At 60.6% G+C, this 19,475-nt stretch overlaps 1 protein-coding gene across 3 annotated transcripts in view; it reads right to left on the bottom strand.

Annotated features, from left to right (window-relative positions):
- Positions 1-5,201: 5,201 nt before the first annotated feature.
- Positions 5,202-19,475, bottom strand: part of GLIS1 (GLIS family zinc finger 1) — a 231,346-nt gene continuing 217,072 nt past the window's right edge. For all 3 annotated transcript variants that reach the window (XM_008265223.4, XM_051857746.2, XM_051857745.2), the window contains exons 7-11: positions 16,610-16,742; positions 12,378-12,534; positions 8,190-8,356; positions 7,693-7,860; positions 5,202-5,691 (exon numbers count right to left, since the gene is read on the bottom strand). In XM_008265223.4, coding sequence (XP_008263445.2) covers positions 5,534-5,691; positions 7,693-7,860; positions 8,190-8,356; positions 12,378-12,534; positions 16,610-16,742 — 783 coding nt within the window. In that variant the 3' untranslated portion in view covers positions 5,202-5,533. The remainder of the gene's footprint in view (positions 5,692-7,692; positions 7,861-8,189; positions 8,357-12,377; positions 12,535-16,609; positions 16,743-19,475) is intronic.

The raw sequence follows: 19,475 nt of genomic DNA, 5'->3' as shown, positions 1-19,475 counted from the left end.
AGATCAGTGCCAAGGGCGCACTGAATACAGAGAGAAGTCCTAGACAGGACACATCCGCAGCTATGCAAGGGAGGCCAGGGTGGGCGCACTTCTGGGTGCCGAGCTCTGAGCCCCATTGGCAGGGGCTGACCCTGCTGGTTAGGGCCACAGTGCCCGGCAGCCCCACCCTCTTTTTAGAGCCACCTGGGGTGTAATTAATGGCTTCAGTGCTGCGTCCGCAGACAGGGGCTGGCCCCTGTTCCACTCTGTCCCTGAGTTCATGGTCACCAAATGCTGCCACACATGTTGTTGTTTTTAAATAACATTGTTTATTTGTTTTTAAAAAATATCTATTTATTTGAAAGGTAGAGTTACAGAGAGGCAGAGAGTCTTTCATCGCTGGTTCACTCCCCAAATGGCATCACCAGCGAGCTGAGCCAATCCAAAGCCAGGAGCCAGGAGCTTCTTCCAGGTCTACCATGTGGGTGCAGGGGCCACATGCTTCTGCTGCTTTCCCAGGCCACAGCAGAGGGCTGGATCAGAAGTGGAGCAGCCGCAATTCGAACCGGTGCCTATACGGGATGTTGGCACTACAGGTGGCGGTTCTGCCCGCTACACCACAGCGCCGGCCCTGACACGTGGTTTCTTGAACATCCTCCTCAACACCTCCTTATGCAGGACTGTGATCTTCCACTTTTCTCAGGCGAAGCCCAGAGATAGCACATGACTTGTCTAAGGCTGCACAGCCAGAACTGGAATCAAGGTCCTGGACCCTGGGTGGACAGGCTGGGCTGTGCTGACCGGGCAGGCCTCTGTTCAGGACAGCATGGGAATGACAAGTGCAGTGCCCTGGCAGTCTGGAGGCCACAGACCTGCCACCAAATGACCACACAGCCCTAGGCAAGTCAGACCATCTCCTGGCTGCCTCCCCACGGAGCCTGGACCTCCGTGCAGTTACAGGGGGCCATGGGATATTTGCTGGGCAGTCCTAGGATGGCCGTTCTAGGAGGTCCATTTGTTGAGCACCTGCTACGTAAGAGGATCTCACTCTTAGAGGCCCCATCTCAGTGGCCTCTAAGGGAGGAGCCACCAGCCCATCTTACCAAGTGGAACCCTGGATTTAGGAGGTGACCCTTTGCAGTGCTCAGACCAGACAAGCTGAGCTGAGCCCCTCGCACCTGGCCAGGCTGCCGGGCAAGCGAGAAGACGCCCGCCTGGCCACACTGCTTACATTCCTTTCTGGAATATCTGAGGCGTGCACAACAGTATAGAGAACGGGGCAGGACCCCCAGGGACTCTTTGGATGGACCCTGGGGGAAGGTCCATTTTCATTCCCTGCCTGCGCTCAGCCCCTCCAAATCACGCTGGAGCCCGGCTTGCTGGGGTTCCCTGTTCTGCCCACCCCTGAGCCTGTGTGAGCACGGGTGATCCTGCCCTTGGAGCAGACAGGTCTGGCTCCCGGTGGCGAGGCTGGCCCAGCACGGCTGGAGGCCCCAGACCAGGCACTGGCAGTGCCGGCACTGTGGTGCAGGGCTGCCAGGGCTGGCGGTTCCTCCCCAGCTGACGCTCCATTTGCATTTTCCCTAGAGACAAGACCACTTAGGAACCTATAAATCCCTGGCAGGGCTGGCGGCCCAGGCGAGTACATAAACCGGGACTTGTAAACGTGTAATGGTCCCTTCTGGCCAGAGCACAGGGGCATGTGCCAGGAATCCTTGGGCGGCTCCTTGGGCCCCGCGTCTCAGTGTGGGACGCACATCAGCAGGATAGGGGGGCTGGCACTGGTGCCCGACCTGCCCTGGGGCCCCACTCTGCCTGGCCTCCACTGTGGTCTTGGGTGAGCTGCCTCTGTGAGCCTCAGTTCTGCATTCCGTAAAATGGGGTGATGACGCAGCAGGATGTGACAAAGTGCACCGGCTCCTCAGGAGGCAGCAGGCGTGGGCTGTATTGGTTTTTCTGGTAGATGCAAAGGATGAGGTGGACAGAACAGGGCTGGGGCTGGAGGCCTGGGTCCTCCACCGCCTGTCACCGCCTGCTGCCTGCTCTGCGCCTTGGCACAAGACATGTCCTTGTTTGGATGGGTCATCTGAGTTCACAGGCACATGTTGCAGCCCTACTGTGCACAGGTGTTCTGCGGATTAGGCCCTTGTTTGCCTTTCTCTCCAGCTCCACAATGTGTTTAACAAGCAGGCATTGGGCACCTGCTGCAGGCCAGGCGCTGGTGTGGAAGCTGGGCGGTGAGCAGTGATGAGGACCCCTCCGGGCTGCTCTCATGGACGAAGTCTGCCAGCTTTCTCAGCCTGGCCCCTTTGCAGCCGAGGGTGTCCTGAGGAGCAAACCTGATTCAGCACCCCCTGGTGACCCCTTGAGTCCCTGTTCTCCACTCTGGCTGGACCAGGATGCCAGGATGGGGTGGCCTGAGTTTCCTGCTCTGTGCAGTGGCAGCAGGTGGGGCTCCGCCTTGAGGGTCTGGGCCCACCACCCTCCAGGACCTGCAGGAACAGGAGTCATCCCTTGGGGCCGGTGTTGTGGCACTGTGGGTTAAGCCACTGCTTGTGATGCCAGCAACCTCTATTGCAGCATTGGTTCAAGTGCCGGCTGCTCTGCTTCTGATCCAGCGGCCTGCTAATGGCCTTGGAAAGCAGCAGAAGATGGCTCAGGGGCTTGGGCCCCTGACATGCATGTGGCTGACCGGGATGGAGTTCTGGGCTCCTGGCTTTGGCCTGGCCCATCCCTGACTGTTGTGGACATCTGGGGAGTGAACCAGCTGGTGGGAGGATCTCTCACTCTTTAACTTTCAAATAAATAAAATCTTTGTTTTTAAAAGAAGTGGTCTCTGGAGAGCAGGACTAGGAGTGGGAGGGGACCCTGGGCCTGTGCCCGGGTGGAGGAAGAGGAAGCCCTAGTGCCTCCATGAGTCTCCTCCCTGCCAGTTGGGGGGTGACCGATGTCCCCCGGAATGCTGGTGGCTGCCTTGCGCTGATGGCCCACGGCCCCCACAGGACAGAGCGAGCTCTGAAGGGGCTGTGGCTCTTGGTGATTTCTAAATAAGAGGAGGAGCAGGAGGCCTGGCTGTGGGGGAGGGGCCCCGTGGCTTGTGCATTTGAAATGAGGTGCAAGACCCCACGGTCCCGAGTGTGTCAAGAGGAGTGGGGGCTCGGAGGGGCGACAGTGAAGTTGCCACAGCAGCCGCACTGCGTGCTGTATGGGCCCCGGGCAGCACCCTCCTCCGTCTGCAGCCCCCACCGCCCTGTCTTGTGGGGCGCCTCTTTGTTCGCCGAGCCTTCCCTCCCTTCCCTCCCTCTCCTGCTCCTGCAATTAACTAGGATCCAACTGCCAGCTCCTGTGTGTGCTCGCAGCTCAGTCCTTGCATTATTAACAGACAAGAGTCCTCCCTGCGTGGGGCTGAGCGGCTTCTGTGGAGCAGAAGACAGGCGGGATCTGCACTGGAGCAGCCCTGCGGTGTGGGCGGGGGCGCAGCGGGCTGAGTGACGGCGCTCTAGGCCCACTGGGGCAGGGGCAGGTGGGACCTGCAGGGTCAGGCAGGTGCAGAGGATGGGTGTGGGCTCTGGTGCCTGAGAACACCGACGTTGAGCCTCGGCTCCCAGGAGCAAGCCCTTAAATCACCACCTATAACGGGGTAAGCATCACTGTAGGAAGGGAGGTAGCGAGCGCAGGGGAGCTGAGGGTGGCCCCCATGCACGGCCCGAACCCCACCCTCTTCCATGTACTGGCAAGAAACAGTCAATACCGCAGTAGGCTGGGCTCCCATGGTGACCTTTAGGTCATTATAATAAAATTACCATGACTGGCACAGAAATGCCCATCATGCACCTGACTCCAGATTTCCACACAAGGGCATGGAAAGGGGTGGTACTCAAGCCACGCCGTAAACTCCACCCCCTATCCTGTGAAAGCAGCACCCAGGCTTCCTGAACTGCTTGTCTCCACAGCTCCTGGTGTGGCCTCTCCCTGGGCCTTCAAACCTTCCCTGCTCTCCCGTGTCTATGGGGCTTCCTTGAATTTTTTCTTGCAGGGAGGTCAGCAGCTGGGCCAAGCCCAGCCAAGGGCTGCACCGCAACAGCAGCAGCCAGGCCAGAGCACGAGGGATGGCGCAGAGCCCCGCCTTCCCTAACACAGGGAGCCCGCCCCCTGCCCCACCTGGGAGAGGCGGCTGTGCGGATGGCGGCCGACCAGAGCCAAAACCTTCAGCGGAGGACACAGACGCCCAGGGCACCTTCCCTACCATCTTCCCTCCCAAGGTGGGCTCCTCATTGGCCGCAGCCAGCCAGGAACCTGGGTGCCAGGCAGCCATGTCAGCCCTGGACACAGCAGGTGGAGCACACCCCGGGGTGCCACCTCCTCAGCTGGGTCTTGGGAGGAGCCAGGAGCACCGAGCGGCACCCACGTGGGCAGGTGACGGAGGAGATGGGGATGGAGGAGACGGGGAGGGCCCAGGCACGCATCACAGGTCTGTGTGCTTGGCCGAGTGACTTCTGTGACCCCAGTGTCCCCTCTACAAAGAAGGGGATTGGCTGGATCTCTTGCTTTGCCCACTGAAGCCAACTGTGCGGTCCAGGGGTGACCGCTGCCGGGTGTGAATCCTGGCTGCTCCTCCCCACCTACAGAGGGGAACAAGGAGGCCCTCTCTGGGGATGTTTCCAGAAAGGCAGGGGAGCGCCTGGCGTGCAGTAAGCCCGGCCTCCCTTCACTGCACCCGTTTCGGCCGTGGCGAGGCAGGAATTTCCCTTGTGGGTGACACAAGGGAGCGGCAGGACACTGTCTGTGTCCCCTGCCCAGGTGGTCACGGGAGAGAGGGGGGCAGGCGGGGTGGGGCGGCCCCAGAGAGCCTCGGTACTCCCAGAGTCGACTGCTCGCCTCCTCCTGGCCCTCAGCCCGCAGGGTGGGCAGGGTCCTGGCTGGATGCAGGATGCTCTCTCGCCCCTGCCTTGAGGCCTGTGTTGCCTGGAGCTGGGCTCCCATTCCTGTCTGACTATGGGACCCTGGGGCCGGCCAAGGAGTGCCTCCCGCGCTGCCATCGCTCACCTGTGTGCAGGGGGCCCATCTCGCAGTGATGCCCTGCGCCCAGCAAGCATGGTGGGTGCCTTGTGACCCTGGCCCCTCCCCCTGGCTCCCATGCTGCCCCGAGCCCCGGGTGCCGGCTCCTGTTGGCGCACTCCTCGGAGCCTCTCTCGGCTGAATCACAAGGCAGGGCCGGGCCCCTCGTTTCCAGTTTTTAATGTTTTTCTTGTAAAACCAAAAATATAAAACTGGCAGGAGAATGGAAAACACATCCTGTACATTTTATATACACGAGGTCTGTCATCTCAAAACCGAGGGAGAGAAACTGGGAGACACGATCCAGGGACTGTCGCAGGGTCACAGACCCTGAGCGCCTGGCTTGGGCACCACAACTGCTGCCTGGGCAGCGCCGGCGGCCACCGCGGCACCCAGCACCCCGGCGTCTGCGGCCCGGGGTGCAGAGGGAGGGGCGGGCGGCAAGGGGATGAGCAGCGTCTGCGGAGACGGCAGGCAGGTGCGGTGTGGACTTGCTTCAGGTGTCTGTGTAGATGGAGGGGATGTGACTGAGGCAGTGGTCAAAGGCCCCGTTGGGGAAGAAGCCGCAGTCCTCGGGGCCGCCGGACACCACCTCTTCAGTCGGCTGCGGTGGCAGCACCGTGGGACACGGCGCCTCAGCCAGGGCCTCATAGCCTGTGGGCGGCAGGAGAGGCTCAGGGCGGGGACTGCGGGGCTGAGCTTGCCCAGCTGTCGGTCCTAACCCTGCCTGCCCAGGGTCCCTTCTCATGGCGTCCCCTTGGGGGCTGAGCCTGCTCTGAGCCCTCTGCTCTTGCAAGTGGGGGGCTGGAGGTTCGGGTAGGCAGGGGGCCATGGGAGGAGGCCCAGGGCCAGGGCAGCTGAGGGGGCAGGTGGGCTGGCTGGAGGCGGGCTGTCACCCAGGGCTGGACTGTGGGGCAGAAGGCAGGTGAGGGGCTCCCCCTCTGCAGGAGGGCCTGGCTCACCCCCTCTCGGCGGCCTCCTCCCCACGAGCCTAAGCGCACCGAGGCCCTGCTCTGCTTGCACAGCACAGCCATCCCACTTTATGGAAGTAGGGCTCAGGGAGGGTCAGACACCTGCCTAAGGATGCAGTGCCAGGGAGCGGGGCAAGGGGACGTGCTGTCTCCAGGTGGGGTCACTGCTCAGAGGCCTTCAGGCTCCTGTCCTTGAGCTGCTGTCAGGAATCTGTGTGGCTTAGACAGTGGGCCTGTACCCCCCTCCCCACCATGCAGTGCGGTTGCACCGAAGCGTCCCGAGGCCCTGCCAGCCTCTCAGTGTAGGTTCAGTCCTGCATCAACATGCAACCTCCGTCGTGACAGATGGCAGTTAGGCCACGGGGGGTGCCGGTGGTGGTGGTGGAGGTGGCTTGAAGTGGGCGTTAGGGAGGGGGCAGGCCAGAAGGCCTCCTGTCTGTGTGGAGCAGGGTGTGGACACCTCCTTTTGCTGGGAGCTGTTTGATTCAGACCCTTCGGCCAAGCTGAGAAACCTCGGCTGCGCCGGGTGGGAGCTGGGGAGCTTGGATGGCCAGGCCGGCAGTCAGGCGTCACTTGCGTGTGCACAAGCACGGAGCACTCGCTGTGCAGGCGGCCCACGTGCACACATCAGGCGTGCATGCATGTGGCGAGTGTCCACTGCACTCCCGCAGGCACACATGTGCACACACACACTCAGGTGCAACAGCCCAAACATGCTAACGCACACATCTGTGGACACTGACATGTGTCACGGGGTCAGTAATGTAACGTGCAGTGATGGGGCGTGTGAATGTCGGCACATGCACGATGCCAGCACATGTGTGCAGAGCTGACGGCACATGCCCTGTGAGCTGCTGACACATTCAAGGGGGCTCCCCCACCCTACTTCACACACACACACACACACACACCTGCTGCCCAAGCGTGCAAAGAAAGAACATGGCAGGCACATCCAGACATGCAGGGCCCTATACACAGAGGGACCCACACGGTTTGTGTGTGCTCGTCTGGCCTGAGACCATATCCTGGTCCTTCTACCCCTGGCTGCACAGGGACGGATCTTGGGGTTCCCTGTGTGGGAGTCCTTGGGTCCCCAGCTAGACCCTGAGGCTGAAATGTGGTGGGGGTCTGGTTAGGGAATTCAGGGCCCCCAGTCTGATATCCCTGCGCTGCCCGGGCTGGGCCCTGATGGCTGAGCGTCCATCCACCATGGCCACGCAAGGCTTCCCTTCTCCCTCCTCCCTGGGCTTTGCCGCTCCAGCTGGGGGCAGTACGTGGGCAGGGCTCCGGGCCCTGTAGGGAGGTGCCGAGTGCACAGGCAGCCTGGGAGCAGGCACCGCCTCCACTGCTCAGTGCAGGCCGGTGTTCGTCTCACTGCCCGTCACTCAGTAGGTGCTCAGTCTATCAAGTGAGCCCACGAGCTCCCAGCTGACTTTCCTGTGTTTCCAGAAACCTGTCAGTGGCCAGATTCATGCAAGCCACAGGGCGCTGTGGAAAGAACACTGACTCCAGCAAATCCCAGTGCTGTGGAATCCAGGGGCCTCTCTGAGCCTCTGTAGAGTGGGGAGGATCCTACCACACAGGGCGGTCCACAGAATGTGCGACAAGGTGCATAAATAGCACCCAGCACAGCGCAGGGCCTTGCCAGGGGTTTGGGGAATGGAGGGTTGCAGGCGGGGCTCACCTGTGGCAGGTAAAGGTGCAGTGAGGCTGTGGTAGCCATTGGGTCGCAGAGCTGTGAAACCATGGGCCTCCCCGGTGAGTGCATCCCCACTGGTGGCCAGCTCGGTTGTCCGGTAGCAGTCGCCATAGGGGAAGCAATTCTGGATGGAGTGGAAACTGCCCTGGTAGCCTGCAGAGGAGGAGGGAGGGCTGTCAGCCAAGCAGAAGTACCTGGCGGGGTGGGGGTGGGGGCATCCACAAGGCACCACTCAGCTCCCATGTCATCTGGTCCAGGCATTGTGGGCGGGAACGAGAAGACTGTGCCAGGGCACAGAAGGTGCTAGAAGCCAGTTCCCCTCAGGAGTGCCCCTCCCAGAGTCACCCACACCCCCTCGGTTCCTGGCTTGACATCCCCTGGTGCCTGCCTACCCCTGTGGGTGGCTATAGTGTTCCCAGCGGCTGCTAGAGCGGAAGGCGGCGGGTGCAGACAGAGGCGGAGGGCCTCCAGCTAGGGCTTACCTTGCGGGCTGGGCAGAGGTGCGGGCGCAGGGCTCTGGAAGGGTGGGTAGGACGGCTTGCTGGGCAGCGTAGAGAAGGACTGGCCCCCTGGAGAACGGCTCTGGGAGGCCACGGGCCCGAGTCCCTTCAGTGGGCTCACCATGGGCGAAAGCAGGCTGGGCCCCAACCTGGACAGAGCAAACGTGACCGTGAGCAGCTGGACCTCAGTGGCCGGGGCCCTGGGCCTGGCTGCTGCACCCGCTCCCCCCTGCTGGCCCTGGTCTGACCCACAAGGGTGCGGACAGGAGAGGAAGCTTTTACTGCAGAGTGGGTTCAAGTCAGAAGGACAGTTTGAAACCCATTAGAATCCAATGGGATCCACAGAGGGACACTTAAACAGGCAGCAGGGAGCAGAGGTTATGAGAGGGCAGGGCAGGGCAGACAGGACCACATTAGAAGCCCACACTGCTTCCCTGGGGCTGTGACGTCTCTGCACCTGGGCTTCCCTGCGGGGTGCCGTGTTCACTCCACACCGAGCGCTGAATACCAGCCAGCCCTGCCAGGTGTCCAGGGCACTTGGGCCACCTGGAGGAGGGGTCCTATGACAGCCTCTCCGCCCCCCAGAGCTGTGGCAGCTCCTGAGCAGGACAGCCCATGGCAGTAACAATCCCCATACACTGACCCCCACCTTCCCCCAGCCCCGTGAGGCCAGAGTCCTTGTCCCTTCTTATAAATCAGGAAACCGAGGTCAGAGAAGTTGCCAAGGTGCCCCTGGCCACAGAGCGCTGAGCTCACAGGTCACGGTGAGGCAACAACCTGAGAGCAGTGCAAAGCGCTGGGAACAGCAACGTGTTCTCAGCCCCTTCGCCACCCATCATCGCGGCCAGCAAGATGAAGGGATGGGCTTGCGTTCAAGCTGGCTTTTCTCCTGCACAGTGTGCTTGAGGGCCCCTCTCCCATCTCCATCTCTCCTCCACTTGCACACCCCCTGAGATGGGAGGCTCACTACCTACCTTCACATACACCCTGCAGGATACAGGCCCAAGACTACTCTCTGGAAGATCAGGGCAGAGCAAAAGCTGCGGTGGCTGAGAGCTGCACAGGCACCCAGGGCCCGGCTGAGCCGAGTGGCCCTGTGCAGCCCCCTTCCCAAACCTCTGGGTCCTGTTCCCAGGGACCACTGCACCTCTGGTGTCAGTTGGCTTGAGGGCAGCTCTGTGGACCAGGCAGACGGCTTACAGCCTAGGAAGCATTTACATCCTTCACAGAAAGAGTGGGAGCTCAGTCTCCATTTCCTCGTTGGGATTGACAGAATTGTTGGCCCATCCACATTAGAAGATGCTGCAAGTTCAATGTCATAGCCCCAGGGAACCCTGGGAAGCAAGGCCTGCTACCCATGCCCGCTTCCAACTGGGCAGATCAGTGCCTCTCTCAGAGGGACGGAGAGCAGAGAGAGTCAGAGCGAGGCCGGGGGCTCCCGTCTGCTGCTGCCCTGAGCACCCTCTGTGCCTTCCAGCCTGAGCATCACGCTGCCGCTGCCCCTCCACTGTGCTGTCACTACTCACGGCTGGGACCCTGTCACCGTGAGCTCGCTGAGAGCAGGGGCCCAGGCTCAGCAACCATGCTCCCTAGGTCCCCGTCTCCTTTGTAAGTTCGGGAGCTGGTCTCGGTGGGTTAATTACTGCTATTAGTACCTGTAGGCCTGTCTCCCAGGGCCACCTTGACCCCTGTGTACTGGAAGTGGTGGAGGCCCTTGCACAGCCAGGCGTCCGCAGCATGGGTTCTGCAGGCCACAGCTGGGCCAGGGCACGGCCAGCAGCATGGAGCTTCCCTCCGGCAGGCTGGCCGCCCGGTGCTTACCTTCTCCCCTCCCCATTTCCAGGTAGCTCCTGCGGGGAGGGCCAGCTCGCAGCCCCCTGGGTCACCTGGTGCCAGCACTGGGCATGGCACATGGAGGACAACTGACAACGCTAACCAACAGGCTTCGGAACGGTTCTGCTCCGAAGCCCGCAGAATTAAAGGAGAACCAGATCTGGCAGGGGGAAGCATGCATTTTCAGAGTTTGCTTTTCCTTTCTCAATCCTGCCAGAAATTCCCACTTGCCACCTTCACAGCTGGCGTGACGCCACAGACACCATCACGTCGCTGCGGCTGCGAGGCCAGGCTGCTCTACCTGAACGCTTTAAAAGGCAAAATGACAGCCTGTGTGCAGGGCCTCTTCTGAGTCATGCAAATGATCCCTAAATCAAATATTTTTGCTCCAATTGGAACCTATAAAAATTGGGATAAAACCTCACTGGCCTGGCAGGCAGCGGGTTTCAGACCTTGCACAGGGCTGGGGGAAAAAAAACCCACTCTCTCCTGCATCTTCTCTGAGCCAGGGTAAATACATTTGGTCATGAAGTCAGGCCCTCTTAGAATATTTCTGAGTGAATCAGATAATTCTGTCAAGCTATTTAAACGCCCCAGCAAACCACTGGGGAGCCCCGAGTGGCCGCTCCCTGTTGACTTTGGCAGGCAAGGGAGGCTGCAGGCCTGGCCCCCCACTCTCTTCTCAAGGGATGAAAAAAGAAACTCTTGCAAGCCGGGCCCGGGCCTGGTGTCCGGCACGAGGGCCCTCCTCTGTGCGGCCGAAGGAGCGGGCACCCGGGTGCTGCTCCGGCAGGTGGGGGTGGCGGGTGGGCCGGGGTCCTGTCTTGTCATCACTCTGCCTCTCACTGGCGGCAGCAGGTGATGAATGAGGCGGAGCAGGGCGTGCGGGCCCAGCGGTGAAGGGCTCTGTGTTTATTTTCCTTTGGTGGGAGGTGTTTGGGAGCTGGCTGGTGGCTGAGCAGGTGGCCTGAGGGGGGCGGGGCCTCAGGTCCACAGAGCCCGTCCCAGGTGGTGGTGCCCTGGCCCTGTGAAGCTGCTCCTCAGCCCCCCTCAGGGGAGCCTGTTTTCATGCATTTTGTAGAGGAAGAAATAAGCTCAGGAGGGCCCTGTTGTCAGGGTGTCTCTTGGCCCCGTTTTGTGACTTGCCTTGCGCTGTAAACAGCCCCTCAGCACACCCCAGGCTCACCCCGATGCCCAGCCAGGGTTCCGACTCCTGTTCTTCCCGTCCTGTCCCCTGCAGCCCAGCCCTACGCAGCGGGCTGACCACACTACTGTTCAGCACCCCTCGGACACGGCCCCCTCTCAGGTTTGGGGATCTGGCCCTGGTGGCCTCTCACCCAAGTGCACTGCCCCACATGATGGCTCATGTTCCCCAGAACACACCCAATCTCTCCACTCACCTTCTCCAGGAAGCCTTCCCTGGAAACCCCCTCCCATCCCCTCTACTGGGCTCTCCTCTGGGCTTCCACAGCCCTGTCTGCTTCCTCTCTCAGGTGCCTGCGCAGGTCTGTCCGTCTCCTTGTCCTTACACTAACCCTCTTCAGGATGGAAGTCCTAAGTAACCCCAACACCGGCTCCAGGGCCTGCCCACAGGGGCTCCCTGACCACACACAGAATGAATGGCAGGAGAAGCCCAGTTAGGAGCAACCACAATGGTGATGAGGCCAGGCTGGCCCAAGGTGCAGGCGAGCCAAGGCCAATGCCGTATGTAGCCTTGCAGAGGAGAGGCAGGGGAGGGGGAAGGCGTGGGGACAGATCTGGTTAAGTCACTGCTGGCGATAAGCAAAGACGGCAGGGAGGGCAGAGGGTAGGGCTGAGTCCTCCCCCGCTCTTCTGCAGGCAAAACAACTTTCAGCCGCACACACGAGGGCCAGCAATTAACACATTCGCCATTTCCAGCCAATTAAGCGGCCACAATGAGAACCACATTGCACAAGAAGCTGCCCCTCTCTGCAGAGCTCAAACAGTAAGGGCTCCCAGACAGCCCCAGCAGCCCGGCCATGGTCACAGTCACAGGCCCAGGCCGGCACTGCTGGTGTGTGCAGGTGGCAGGCTGCTTACCTAATGCAAGGATGTGCTGTGGAGAAGCTGGAGTGGGTCTCCAGAGGTGGTCAGGGGAGGTAGCTCAGAATGAGGGTCAGGTGGGGAGCATACAACCTCCCCAGGGGGAACGGGTGGATGAGGAGAGGCAGTCCAAAGCGTGAGCACCTAGACCACCCGGCTCAGGGGGCTGCTGGGAGACCCCAGTGACATGGCACAGAGAGCCGGTGACAGCCACATAGTTTGCAGGACCCCTGCCTTTGTGCCCCTGGAGGAGGACTGGCTGGAGGTACCTACCCATCCCTGGTGCCCTCAGCTGCAGGCAGAGGCGAAAGATGGTGGTGGGAACCGGCAGTGGCATCCAGCGGGTGATGCCTGGGAGGGCCCTCGTGCGTGGGGGACAGGATGCCTGGAGCGAGCCCATTATGAGGAGTGATGGTGCCAGGATACACACCTGCAGGAAACCAAGCACACAGCGCTGGGCCTTGGCCACTCCCTAGGGATGCCCGTGGCTGGCCCAGGAGCTGTGTGTGCCTGCTTAGGGAGAGAAAGACAACAAGGAAAACAAGCCAGGTTGCATTAACAGAAGTTTAGGGGCCCAAACAAGGGAGGCGATGGCCCCATTCTGCTTGGTGCAGGCCTGGGTAAAGGGCGATGACTGTGGCTGGGACCAACCCTGATAGCAGACGTGGACTGGCACGGGGTGGCCAGGCTCCTTATGTGTGTAGTGAGTGGGAGAACTGTATGGAGTAGCTGCCTCAATCTCTATGGAGATGTTCCAGGTGAAAACAAGGCTTGCTCTGGATAGCACCAGAAGCAGATGGGGACCCTGAAATGGAGACATGCAAAAACCAGCCTAGGGCTCGGTGGCAGTGCTGTTGCCTTTACACAGAATGAACTCCCCATCCTCAGAGGTATGCAAACAGAGCCTGGGGAGCCCCTGTGAAGTTCCCATAGAGAGGAGCACTGCAGAGCTGGGGGCAGAGCGGCCTGGCACATCTCCGAGAAGGGCTGCCGCGGATGGTTGCACAGGCTCAGGTTGTACACGTACAAGGTTCCAACTGAGGAGAGGAACCAGCCACACACATCCCGGCCTCAGACTGCCAACGTACAGAAGACACCTGCAGAGCGACATCCCCTTGCATCAGCTTTGCCCCGTTCAGGCAGGTAGGTTAACCAGACAGGGGAGGACACGTGGTCAGAGGCAGATGGTGGTCCAGGGGCCCAGCAGAGGCTCTGAGAGTTTCTGAGGCTGATGATCCCCAGATGTCTCCACCAAGGAACTCCAATCGGGGAAAATGACCCCCGATTCTTAGAGGGACACAGCAAGGCTGCAAGTCTTGAAGCTCGTAATTTTATCTGAACATAGGGGGCCCGTTAGTAGGAACTGACATCATTTCCCCTAAGGTCAATGCATCAGGTTGGTGCCCAGGGTGACTGTGCACCAGGGGCTGTGCCCAGAGTGTGACCAGCCAGTGCGTCCCTGCGCCGGCAGTTACACTCTGAGTATCACTCTGGTCATTGTGGGTCCAGATCCAAGGCTTTTCATCATCCAACAAGCGGCAACATGCGAACACACCAGACTCCGCTCATGGATGGGGAGAAGAGAGAGACAGGAACAAGGACTTCAGATGATCAGAAGTCCCATGGTGGGCAGCTCCCTGTCTCCCAAGTGGTAGGGACAAAAAGCCCTGGGACTGCGGCGTGGAGCGTGGTCTGGGCATCCAGCTCAGGGCCTCAGCTCTGGTCGGGGCTTTGCAGCTGGCTGGCACACGCTCTCCCGCTCCCCATTTCAGTCCTGGGCCTACAGCCTCGGGCATCTCTGCTCCCAGGGGTAGTGCCACTCATCCCTCCATCTCTCGGTCACACTGTATGCTGGGGTGGGGCAGATCAGGGGGCAGGGAGGCACCTGGAGGGGTGTGTGTGAGGGAGCCTGGCTCAGTACCACTCACCACTCTCCTCAGCACCTCCTCGTCTGCCATCTTGAACCAATTTGGAGGCGTGACAGCTGGGAAGGCCTGGAATCCCGATAAATCCTGCCCTTCTCCCTCTGCTCACATCCTCACGGCTCGTCAGTCACGCTGGCCTGGGTCTGCTACACACAGGCCTGTGGGTAAACGCCTGAGGTGTCTCAGGAAGGCGGCAGCCAGCCCCTCCTGCGAGACCAGCATACAGGAGCTCCCTACAGCCAGCCAGTGGCCATCTCTCCTCACTCTGCCCTCTCTGTTCCTGATTCTCCCATCCTGTCTCCTGCTTCTCTCGTGCCTGTGCAGCCCTGGGTGAATGGGCACATGGAGGGCGACTGTGTGTGTGTGTGCACGAGAGACTCTGAGCCCACGAATGGCACTGAGTGGCAATGATGGACTCACTGACATGAGCTACAGCTTGGCCGGCCTCTCCCCGGGATGCCCCTCTTGGGGCTGTGAAGCAATGTCATCAATCATTGGCCACGAGTGCTTAACCTCCGGCCCTAACATCTGTTCCCAACCAGGCCGCAGGCGTCTGCTGCGTGGTCTGCAGAAGAGCCTGGCCGGCCCGGACCCCTGGTGACTGCTCGGTTCTTCCCTCTCTGCTGCGCTGGAAGCCCCTCAAGGATAGGGGCCAGCACAGGGCCTGGCATACAGCAGGTGCTCAGTGTGGCACAGGAGCAAGCCGCTAGAGGGCAGCAGACTGGCTAAGAGCACAGTCAGCAGTCAAATGGCTTGGGTTCAAATCCTGCTTGGGCTGCTTGTTGGCATGGGGGAGCATGAACCTCAGGAGGCTGGTGTGAGGGTCATGGGAGTTACTACACATGGCAACAGTCCCGAGAACAGCTGCTGGGACATGCTCTTGCATTTGTACTCCCAGGGAAACTGAGTCAAAGCTTGGAAGACACTGCTTCCTGGCTGACACGGAGCAGGAGCAGCAGGTGCTGGCAGTCACAGTGCCAGCCCCGAGGCCCCGCAGACCTGTGGTGTTGCCTCAACGGACTTTTCCCATCTGTAGCATGGACATAATAGCTGGGGACTAGACAAGATGCTGCTTTTGAAGTGACTGGCCAGGCATGTGTTCACAACATGGTTGCTGCTGGCCTTGTCCCTTCCCCCAGGACAAACCCGGGGCGGGCATCTGGGGGAACAGGCTTCTAACTGGCTCTGCTGGTGACCTCTCTGGATGACCCTGCACTAAGCCCTGCTCCATCCCAGGCCTGAGTCCTCCCAAGGTATGGAGGCTCACAGAATCTCTGCACTGGGGGCAGTCACTGCTCAGCAGCTGCAGCCCTCTTCCCTGCGGAGTCAGAAAGTGGCCTCAGGGTCCTCCTCAACACTGGTCCCCATGCAGTCACTGCCGGACACTGAGACGGCACTGGGGATACCCTCACTCGGGCTGGGGCATCCCTACCGTGCCTTCCCAGCCCTGCTGCTTTAGAATTCTGACCCTGGGAGAGGCAGCCTGCAGCAGGGGGACCCCGTCCCTCCTCCAGGGCAGCCACCCTGAGGTGTCCCCGCCCTTGTCTGAGCACAGACCCCTGCAAAGAGGAACCCATAAGAAGGGGTTCAAAGCCTCTTCCCAGGGTTGTGTGGTGAGTGCTCTGACTTAGTTTAAATCTGCTGCTGCTTCAACATTGACAGGAAAGAATAAAACACTAGAAAACTTTTTTTTAAAAAAAAATGCTTAAAATTGTTGGAGTAATTCAAGAAATCCCAGAGGGTGGGCAGCGCTTTCTGCTGGGATGCTGTGGTTTCTTTAGGGACAGTGGGGGGTGGAGCACAGGCACTGTTCGCTGGAATCCAAGGGCCAGGCTGCTCGGGTCTGGGTTGGAATGCCTGCCCCGTGGCCACAGCTGCAGGAGGGTCAGGCAGAATGAGCCTGCAGGGTCGTGTCTTGGGCCACTTGGGCTTCGTGATGAACTGGAAGGAGCCTGCTTTCTCCCAAGGCAGAAGTCGTGCTGGGGATTAAGTGAGTTTCATGTGGAGGCCATGGCTACATGGGCACATGCAGGTGCCCAGGGCAGCTTGGGCCACGAGGAAGGGCCCAGAGTAAACCCTGGGAGTGGCACCTCTCTACCAGGTGTCAATGTCTCCCCTGACCAGCTCTGCACGTGAGCCACGCTGGCCATGCCCTGCAAGAGCTCACAGTGTGGTGGGCGAGACAGACAGGAAACAGGGAGACTGCCTGCAGGAGGGGTCTAGGAGGCAGGGTCAGAAGGAAGGGCAGGAGCCCCCTTAGGGAAGAGAGAGAAAGGTGGGGGCAGGGTCCTGAGAACCAAAGGGAGCAGAGTGTTTGGGGGACCCAAACAGTGAGGCCCCAGGAAGCCCATGGGGCCCTGGAGACCAGACTGAGAGGGGTAGGGCAGTGAGGAGCGTGAAGGAGTGGCTGACTCACGACAAGAACCGCAGGGAGATGATGGAGAAGCAGGGAGCTGGCAGCAGAGAGGCAGCCACATCCAGAGGAGTGCCCATGGTGCATCACTGCTGTCCCAGGGGGAAGGCTGGCAGAGAAGGGGCCCTCCCAGGCTGTGCCCCGGCCCTGCCTCCCCACACACATACCTGGAAGCAGTTCCTGGCCCAGGGCACGGCCGCCCTTCCCATCACCGGTGGTCAGCTGTGTGGACGCCTGGAGCTGCTGCAGGGCCAGGCACTCAGCCAGGACATCGGCCTCGGTATCAGGGCCCGCGTGCAGCTGGGGAGTAAGCAGAGGAAGAGGGGTGCTGGCGTGAGACCACCTGTCTGTCAGTGTAGGGGACGGGACAGGTCAGGAAGGGACGGTGATTCCGGGGCAGGACGCTTCTCCTCACCATGCCTGCATGTCCTCCTCTGTGGAATGGGGCTGCTGATTACGCTGTGAAGATCATGTTAGCCTGGATCATCTGAGAGGCAGACGGATGCCAGGATGAGAGCCAACGTGCAAGGATTTTCACAGAGGAAGTGCTGTGTGTGACGACAGGGGCACAGCCAGGAAGGGACCCAGGATAGGAGGGAGGGAGGAGAGGCAGATGGAATCTTCCTGGATGGGAGCCAGAGATATGGGGGGGGGGGGGGAGTGTGACTCTCAGGAGCTTGCACACTCAGGCACTGGCTGGGAGCAGCACAAATGCCAAGACCCAGAAGAAAGTGCATGACTGGGACCCCCAGGAGGAAGCTGGGGGCCCACGAGGTGCACTCCATGGCTGCACCAGGGAGAGCTGATATGAGACACAGCAGGCAGGCAGCAAGTGTCTGTCTCTCCCCTCTACTCCCCCTCTGCTCCATCCTCCTTCCTTTGTGGTGCGAAGAGCAGTGGAAACTGTCCAGGAAGAACTGGGTCCAAACCTCACTCCACCTGTTACTCCCTGTGTGACACTGAACAAGTGACTAAACCTCTCTGGGTCTCACCATCCTGCCCCAGGCTGCTGGGAAGTAACAAGATCAGGATGCAAAGTCACTTTGTGCAGTGCTGTGGGCGGGGCTGGCTGGATGCCAGCTGGCTGAGCCACACGTGGTGGCACGTGGACTCGAGGTCATTTGGCTCATTGCAAGCCTGGGCTGGGATGTGCTCAGGAACCTGAATGGTTGTCTGGCCAACAACTCTGGGCCATTCCCAATGACAGTCACCGTAGACGGTCACCCCAGAAGGAGGGATGGCACCCTCAGGGTGCTTGGCGGTTGAGGGTGCAGGCGCCAGATGGGAAAGGCCCTTTCTCCCAGGGATATCCTGCTGCTCGACAACCCCAGCCAGAAGCCCCGGAGCCTGGATGCCCCAGATGCTCATGGTACCCAGGACAGGAGAGACTCAGGGACGTGAGGGCCCCATCCCCCGCCACCAGCAGCTGAGAGTGAGCCTTGAGGGTTACTCCACTCTGCTTGCGAAGGGCCAGGCCCTGGGTGCGGGGAAGGCATGGCCAGCCTTGCTGAGGCGCTCAGCTCCCTGACCCAGCAGCTGTTTTCCATGTAAATTAAGTTTCTGGCAAGAGAGGGCCGAGGCATGTTCTTGCAGACCGCGATGTCGATCGGATTAGGAGCAGCAGGAGAGGAGAATTAAGGAAGAAAAGCATTTCTAATTCTCTCTGAAACGCAGCGGGGCTGCCAAGGACTTGTCATAATATAGGGTCGCTTTACCCAGAGAGACACATCAGCCCGCCGGCTCCTAATGGACGCTTAGTGTTGGGAAGTTTGCAGATCCGCGGCCTCCAGTCCCCAGGGGCTCTGTGTGCGCCAAGCACAGGGCCTGGGAAAACCAGGGCAGGATTCTGGTCCTCAGGCACAGGTTTGCTGGCTCAGGACACAAGCCTTCCTGGCGTGGAGCCCCAGCCTACCGAAGCTGGGCCACTCCTTGTCCCCACTCCGGCCCCTCAACCTGACAGCGGTGGGAAAAGCTCAGGCCCTGGAGACAGCTGGGCCTGGGATGGATCCCTGGCTCTGTCACCCTGGGCTGCGTGACTCTCTGAGCCTGTTTCCAGATATCTAAAATGGGAGAAAAAATCGTGCCCGCTTCTTGGGTTACAGTGCGTGAAGCACCAGGCACAGCATCTGAGCCGAGGAGGCACTGGGACCAGCGCTCAGCCTCCCTTCTCAGGGTGGCGTGGAGGTGGCACTGCCACAGGGAGCTCACTGTGCAGGCTTAGACCACGTCCCTCCTATGCTCCGTGGCATCCAGTGGCACTCCACTCCGTGGAGAGAAAGTCTCAAGCCGCTGCCCTCGCCCCATCACCTTTGCCACCCATGTCTGCTCACTCCCAGCACCCATCTCTGCCTGCCCCAGCTCACGGACTAAAGCAGCCTGCAGGCCTTGCTGTTTCACCCTCGCGGGACCACAGTGCAGGGAAGGTGGCTGCTACACAAGGTGTTCCACAAATCTTGCTGAGCAATGACTGCGCTCCTGCCCTCTGTCGCTCCTGTGTGCTGCTCGTGTCCCCCCAGTCCCTGGTGCTTCTCTTCACCCCTCGCCCTCCCTGGCATCCAGGCACCCCCACTCCCATGGCCCTCTGGAGCCTGCATCAACCCTGTGCAGCAGGCTCTGCCCCAAGTTGTGATCCGCCTGAGGCCTGGGTCCCTGAGCAGCTCACCCAGTCCTCATCTCAAACGGAAGCCGCTGCTCTCCCCTGCAGACCTGCTTCCCTGTCAGGTTCTCTGTCCTGAGAGGACGGAAAGGCACCACCGTCCTTCCTGTCCCCTGAAGCCTGGCCCTGGGGCTCCCGCTGCTCCCCCTCCCAGCCCAGCCCAGCCCAGCCCCTCCTGTCGGCTCCTACTCTGCCCCAAGCTAGTCTCCACCATCTCTCTGGGTCTGCAGAAGCAGCTTCCCTGCCTGATTTCCAGCCACTGCCCCAGGCCTTTCTCCCCAAGGCCTCAGAGCCGGGTCTCGAGGTGCCATGACCGTCCTCTGCTCCTAACTCCTTGAGGGCACCCGCTGTCCATCAGACATACTCAACCTCTGTGG

This window comes from Oryctolagus cuniculus, chromosome 7 (assembly GCF_964237555.1).
Source record: "Oryctolagus cuniculus chromosome 7, mOryCun1.1, whole genome shotgun sequence".
NCBI classification, from domain to species: Eukaryota; Metazoa; Chordata; class Mammalia; order Lagomorpha; family Leporidae; genus Oryctolagus; species Oryctolagus cuniculus.
The sequence above is the reverse complement of the archived record's forward strand: the minus strand, read 5'-3'. Positions and strand labels throughout refer to the sequence as shown.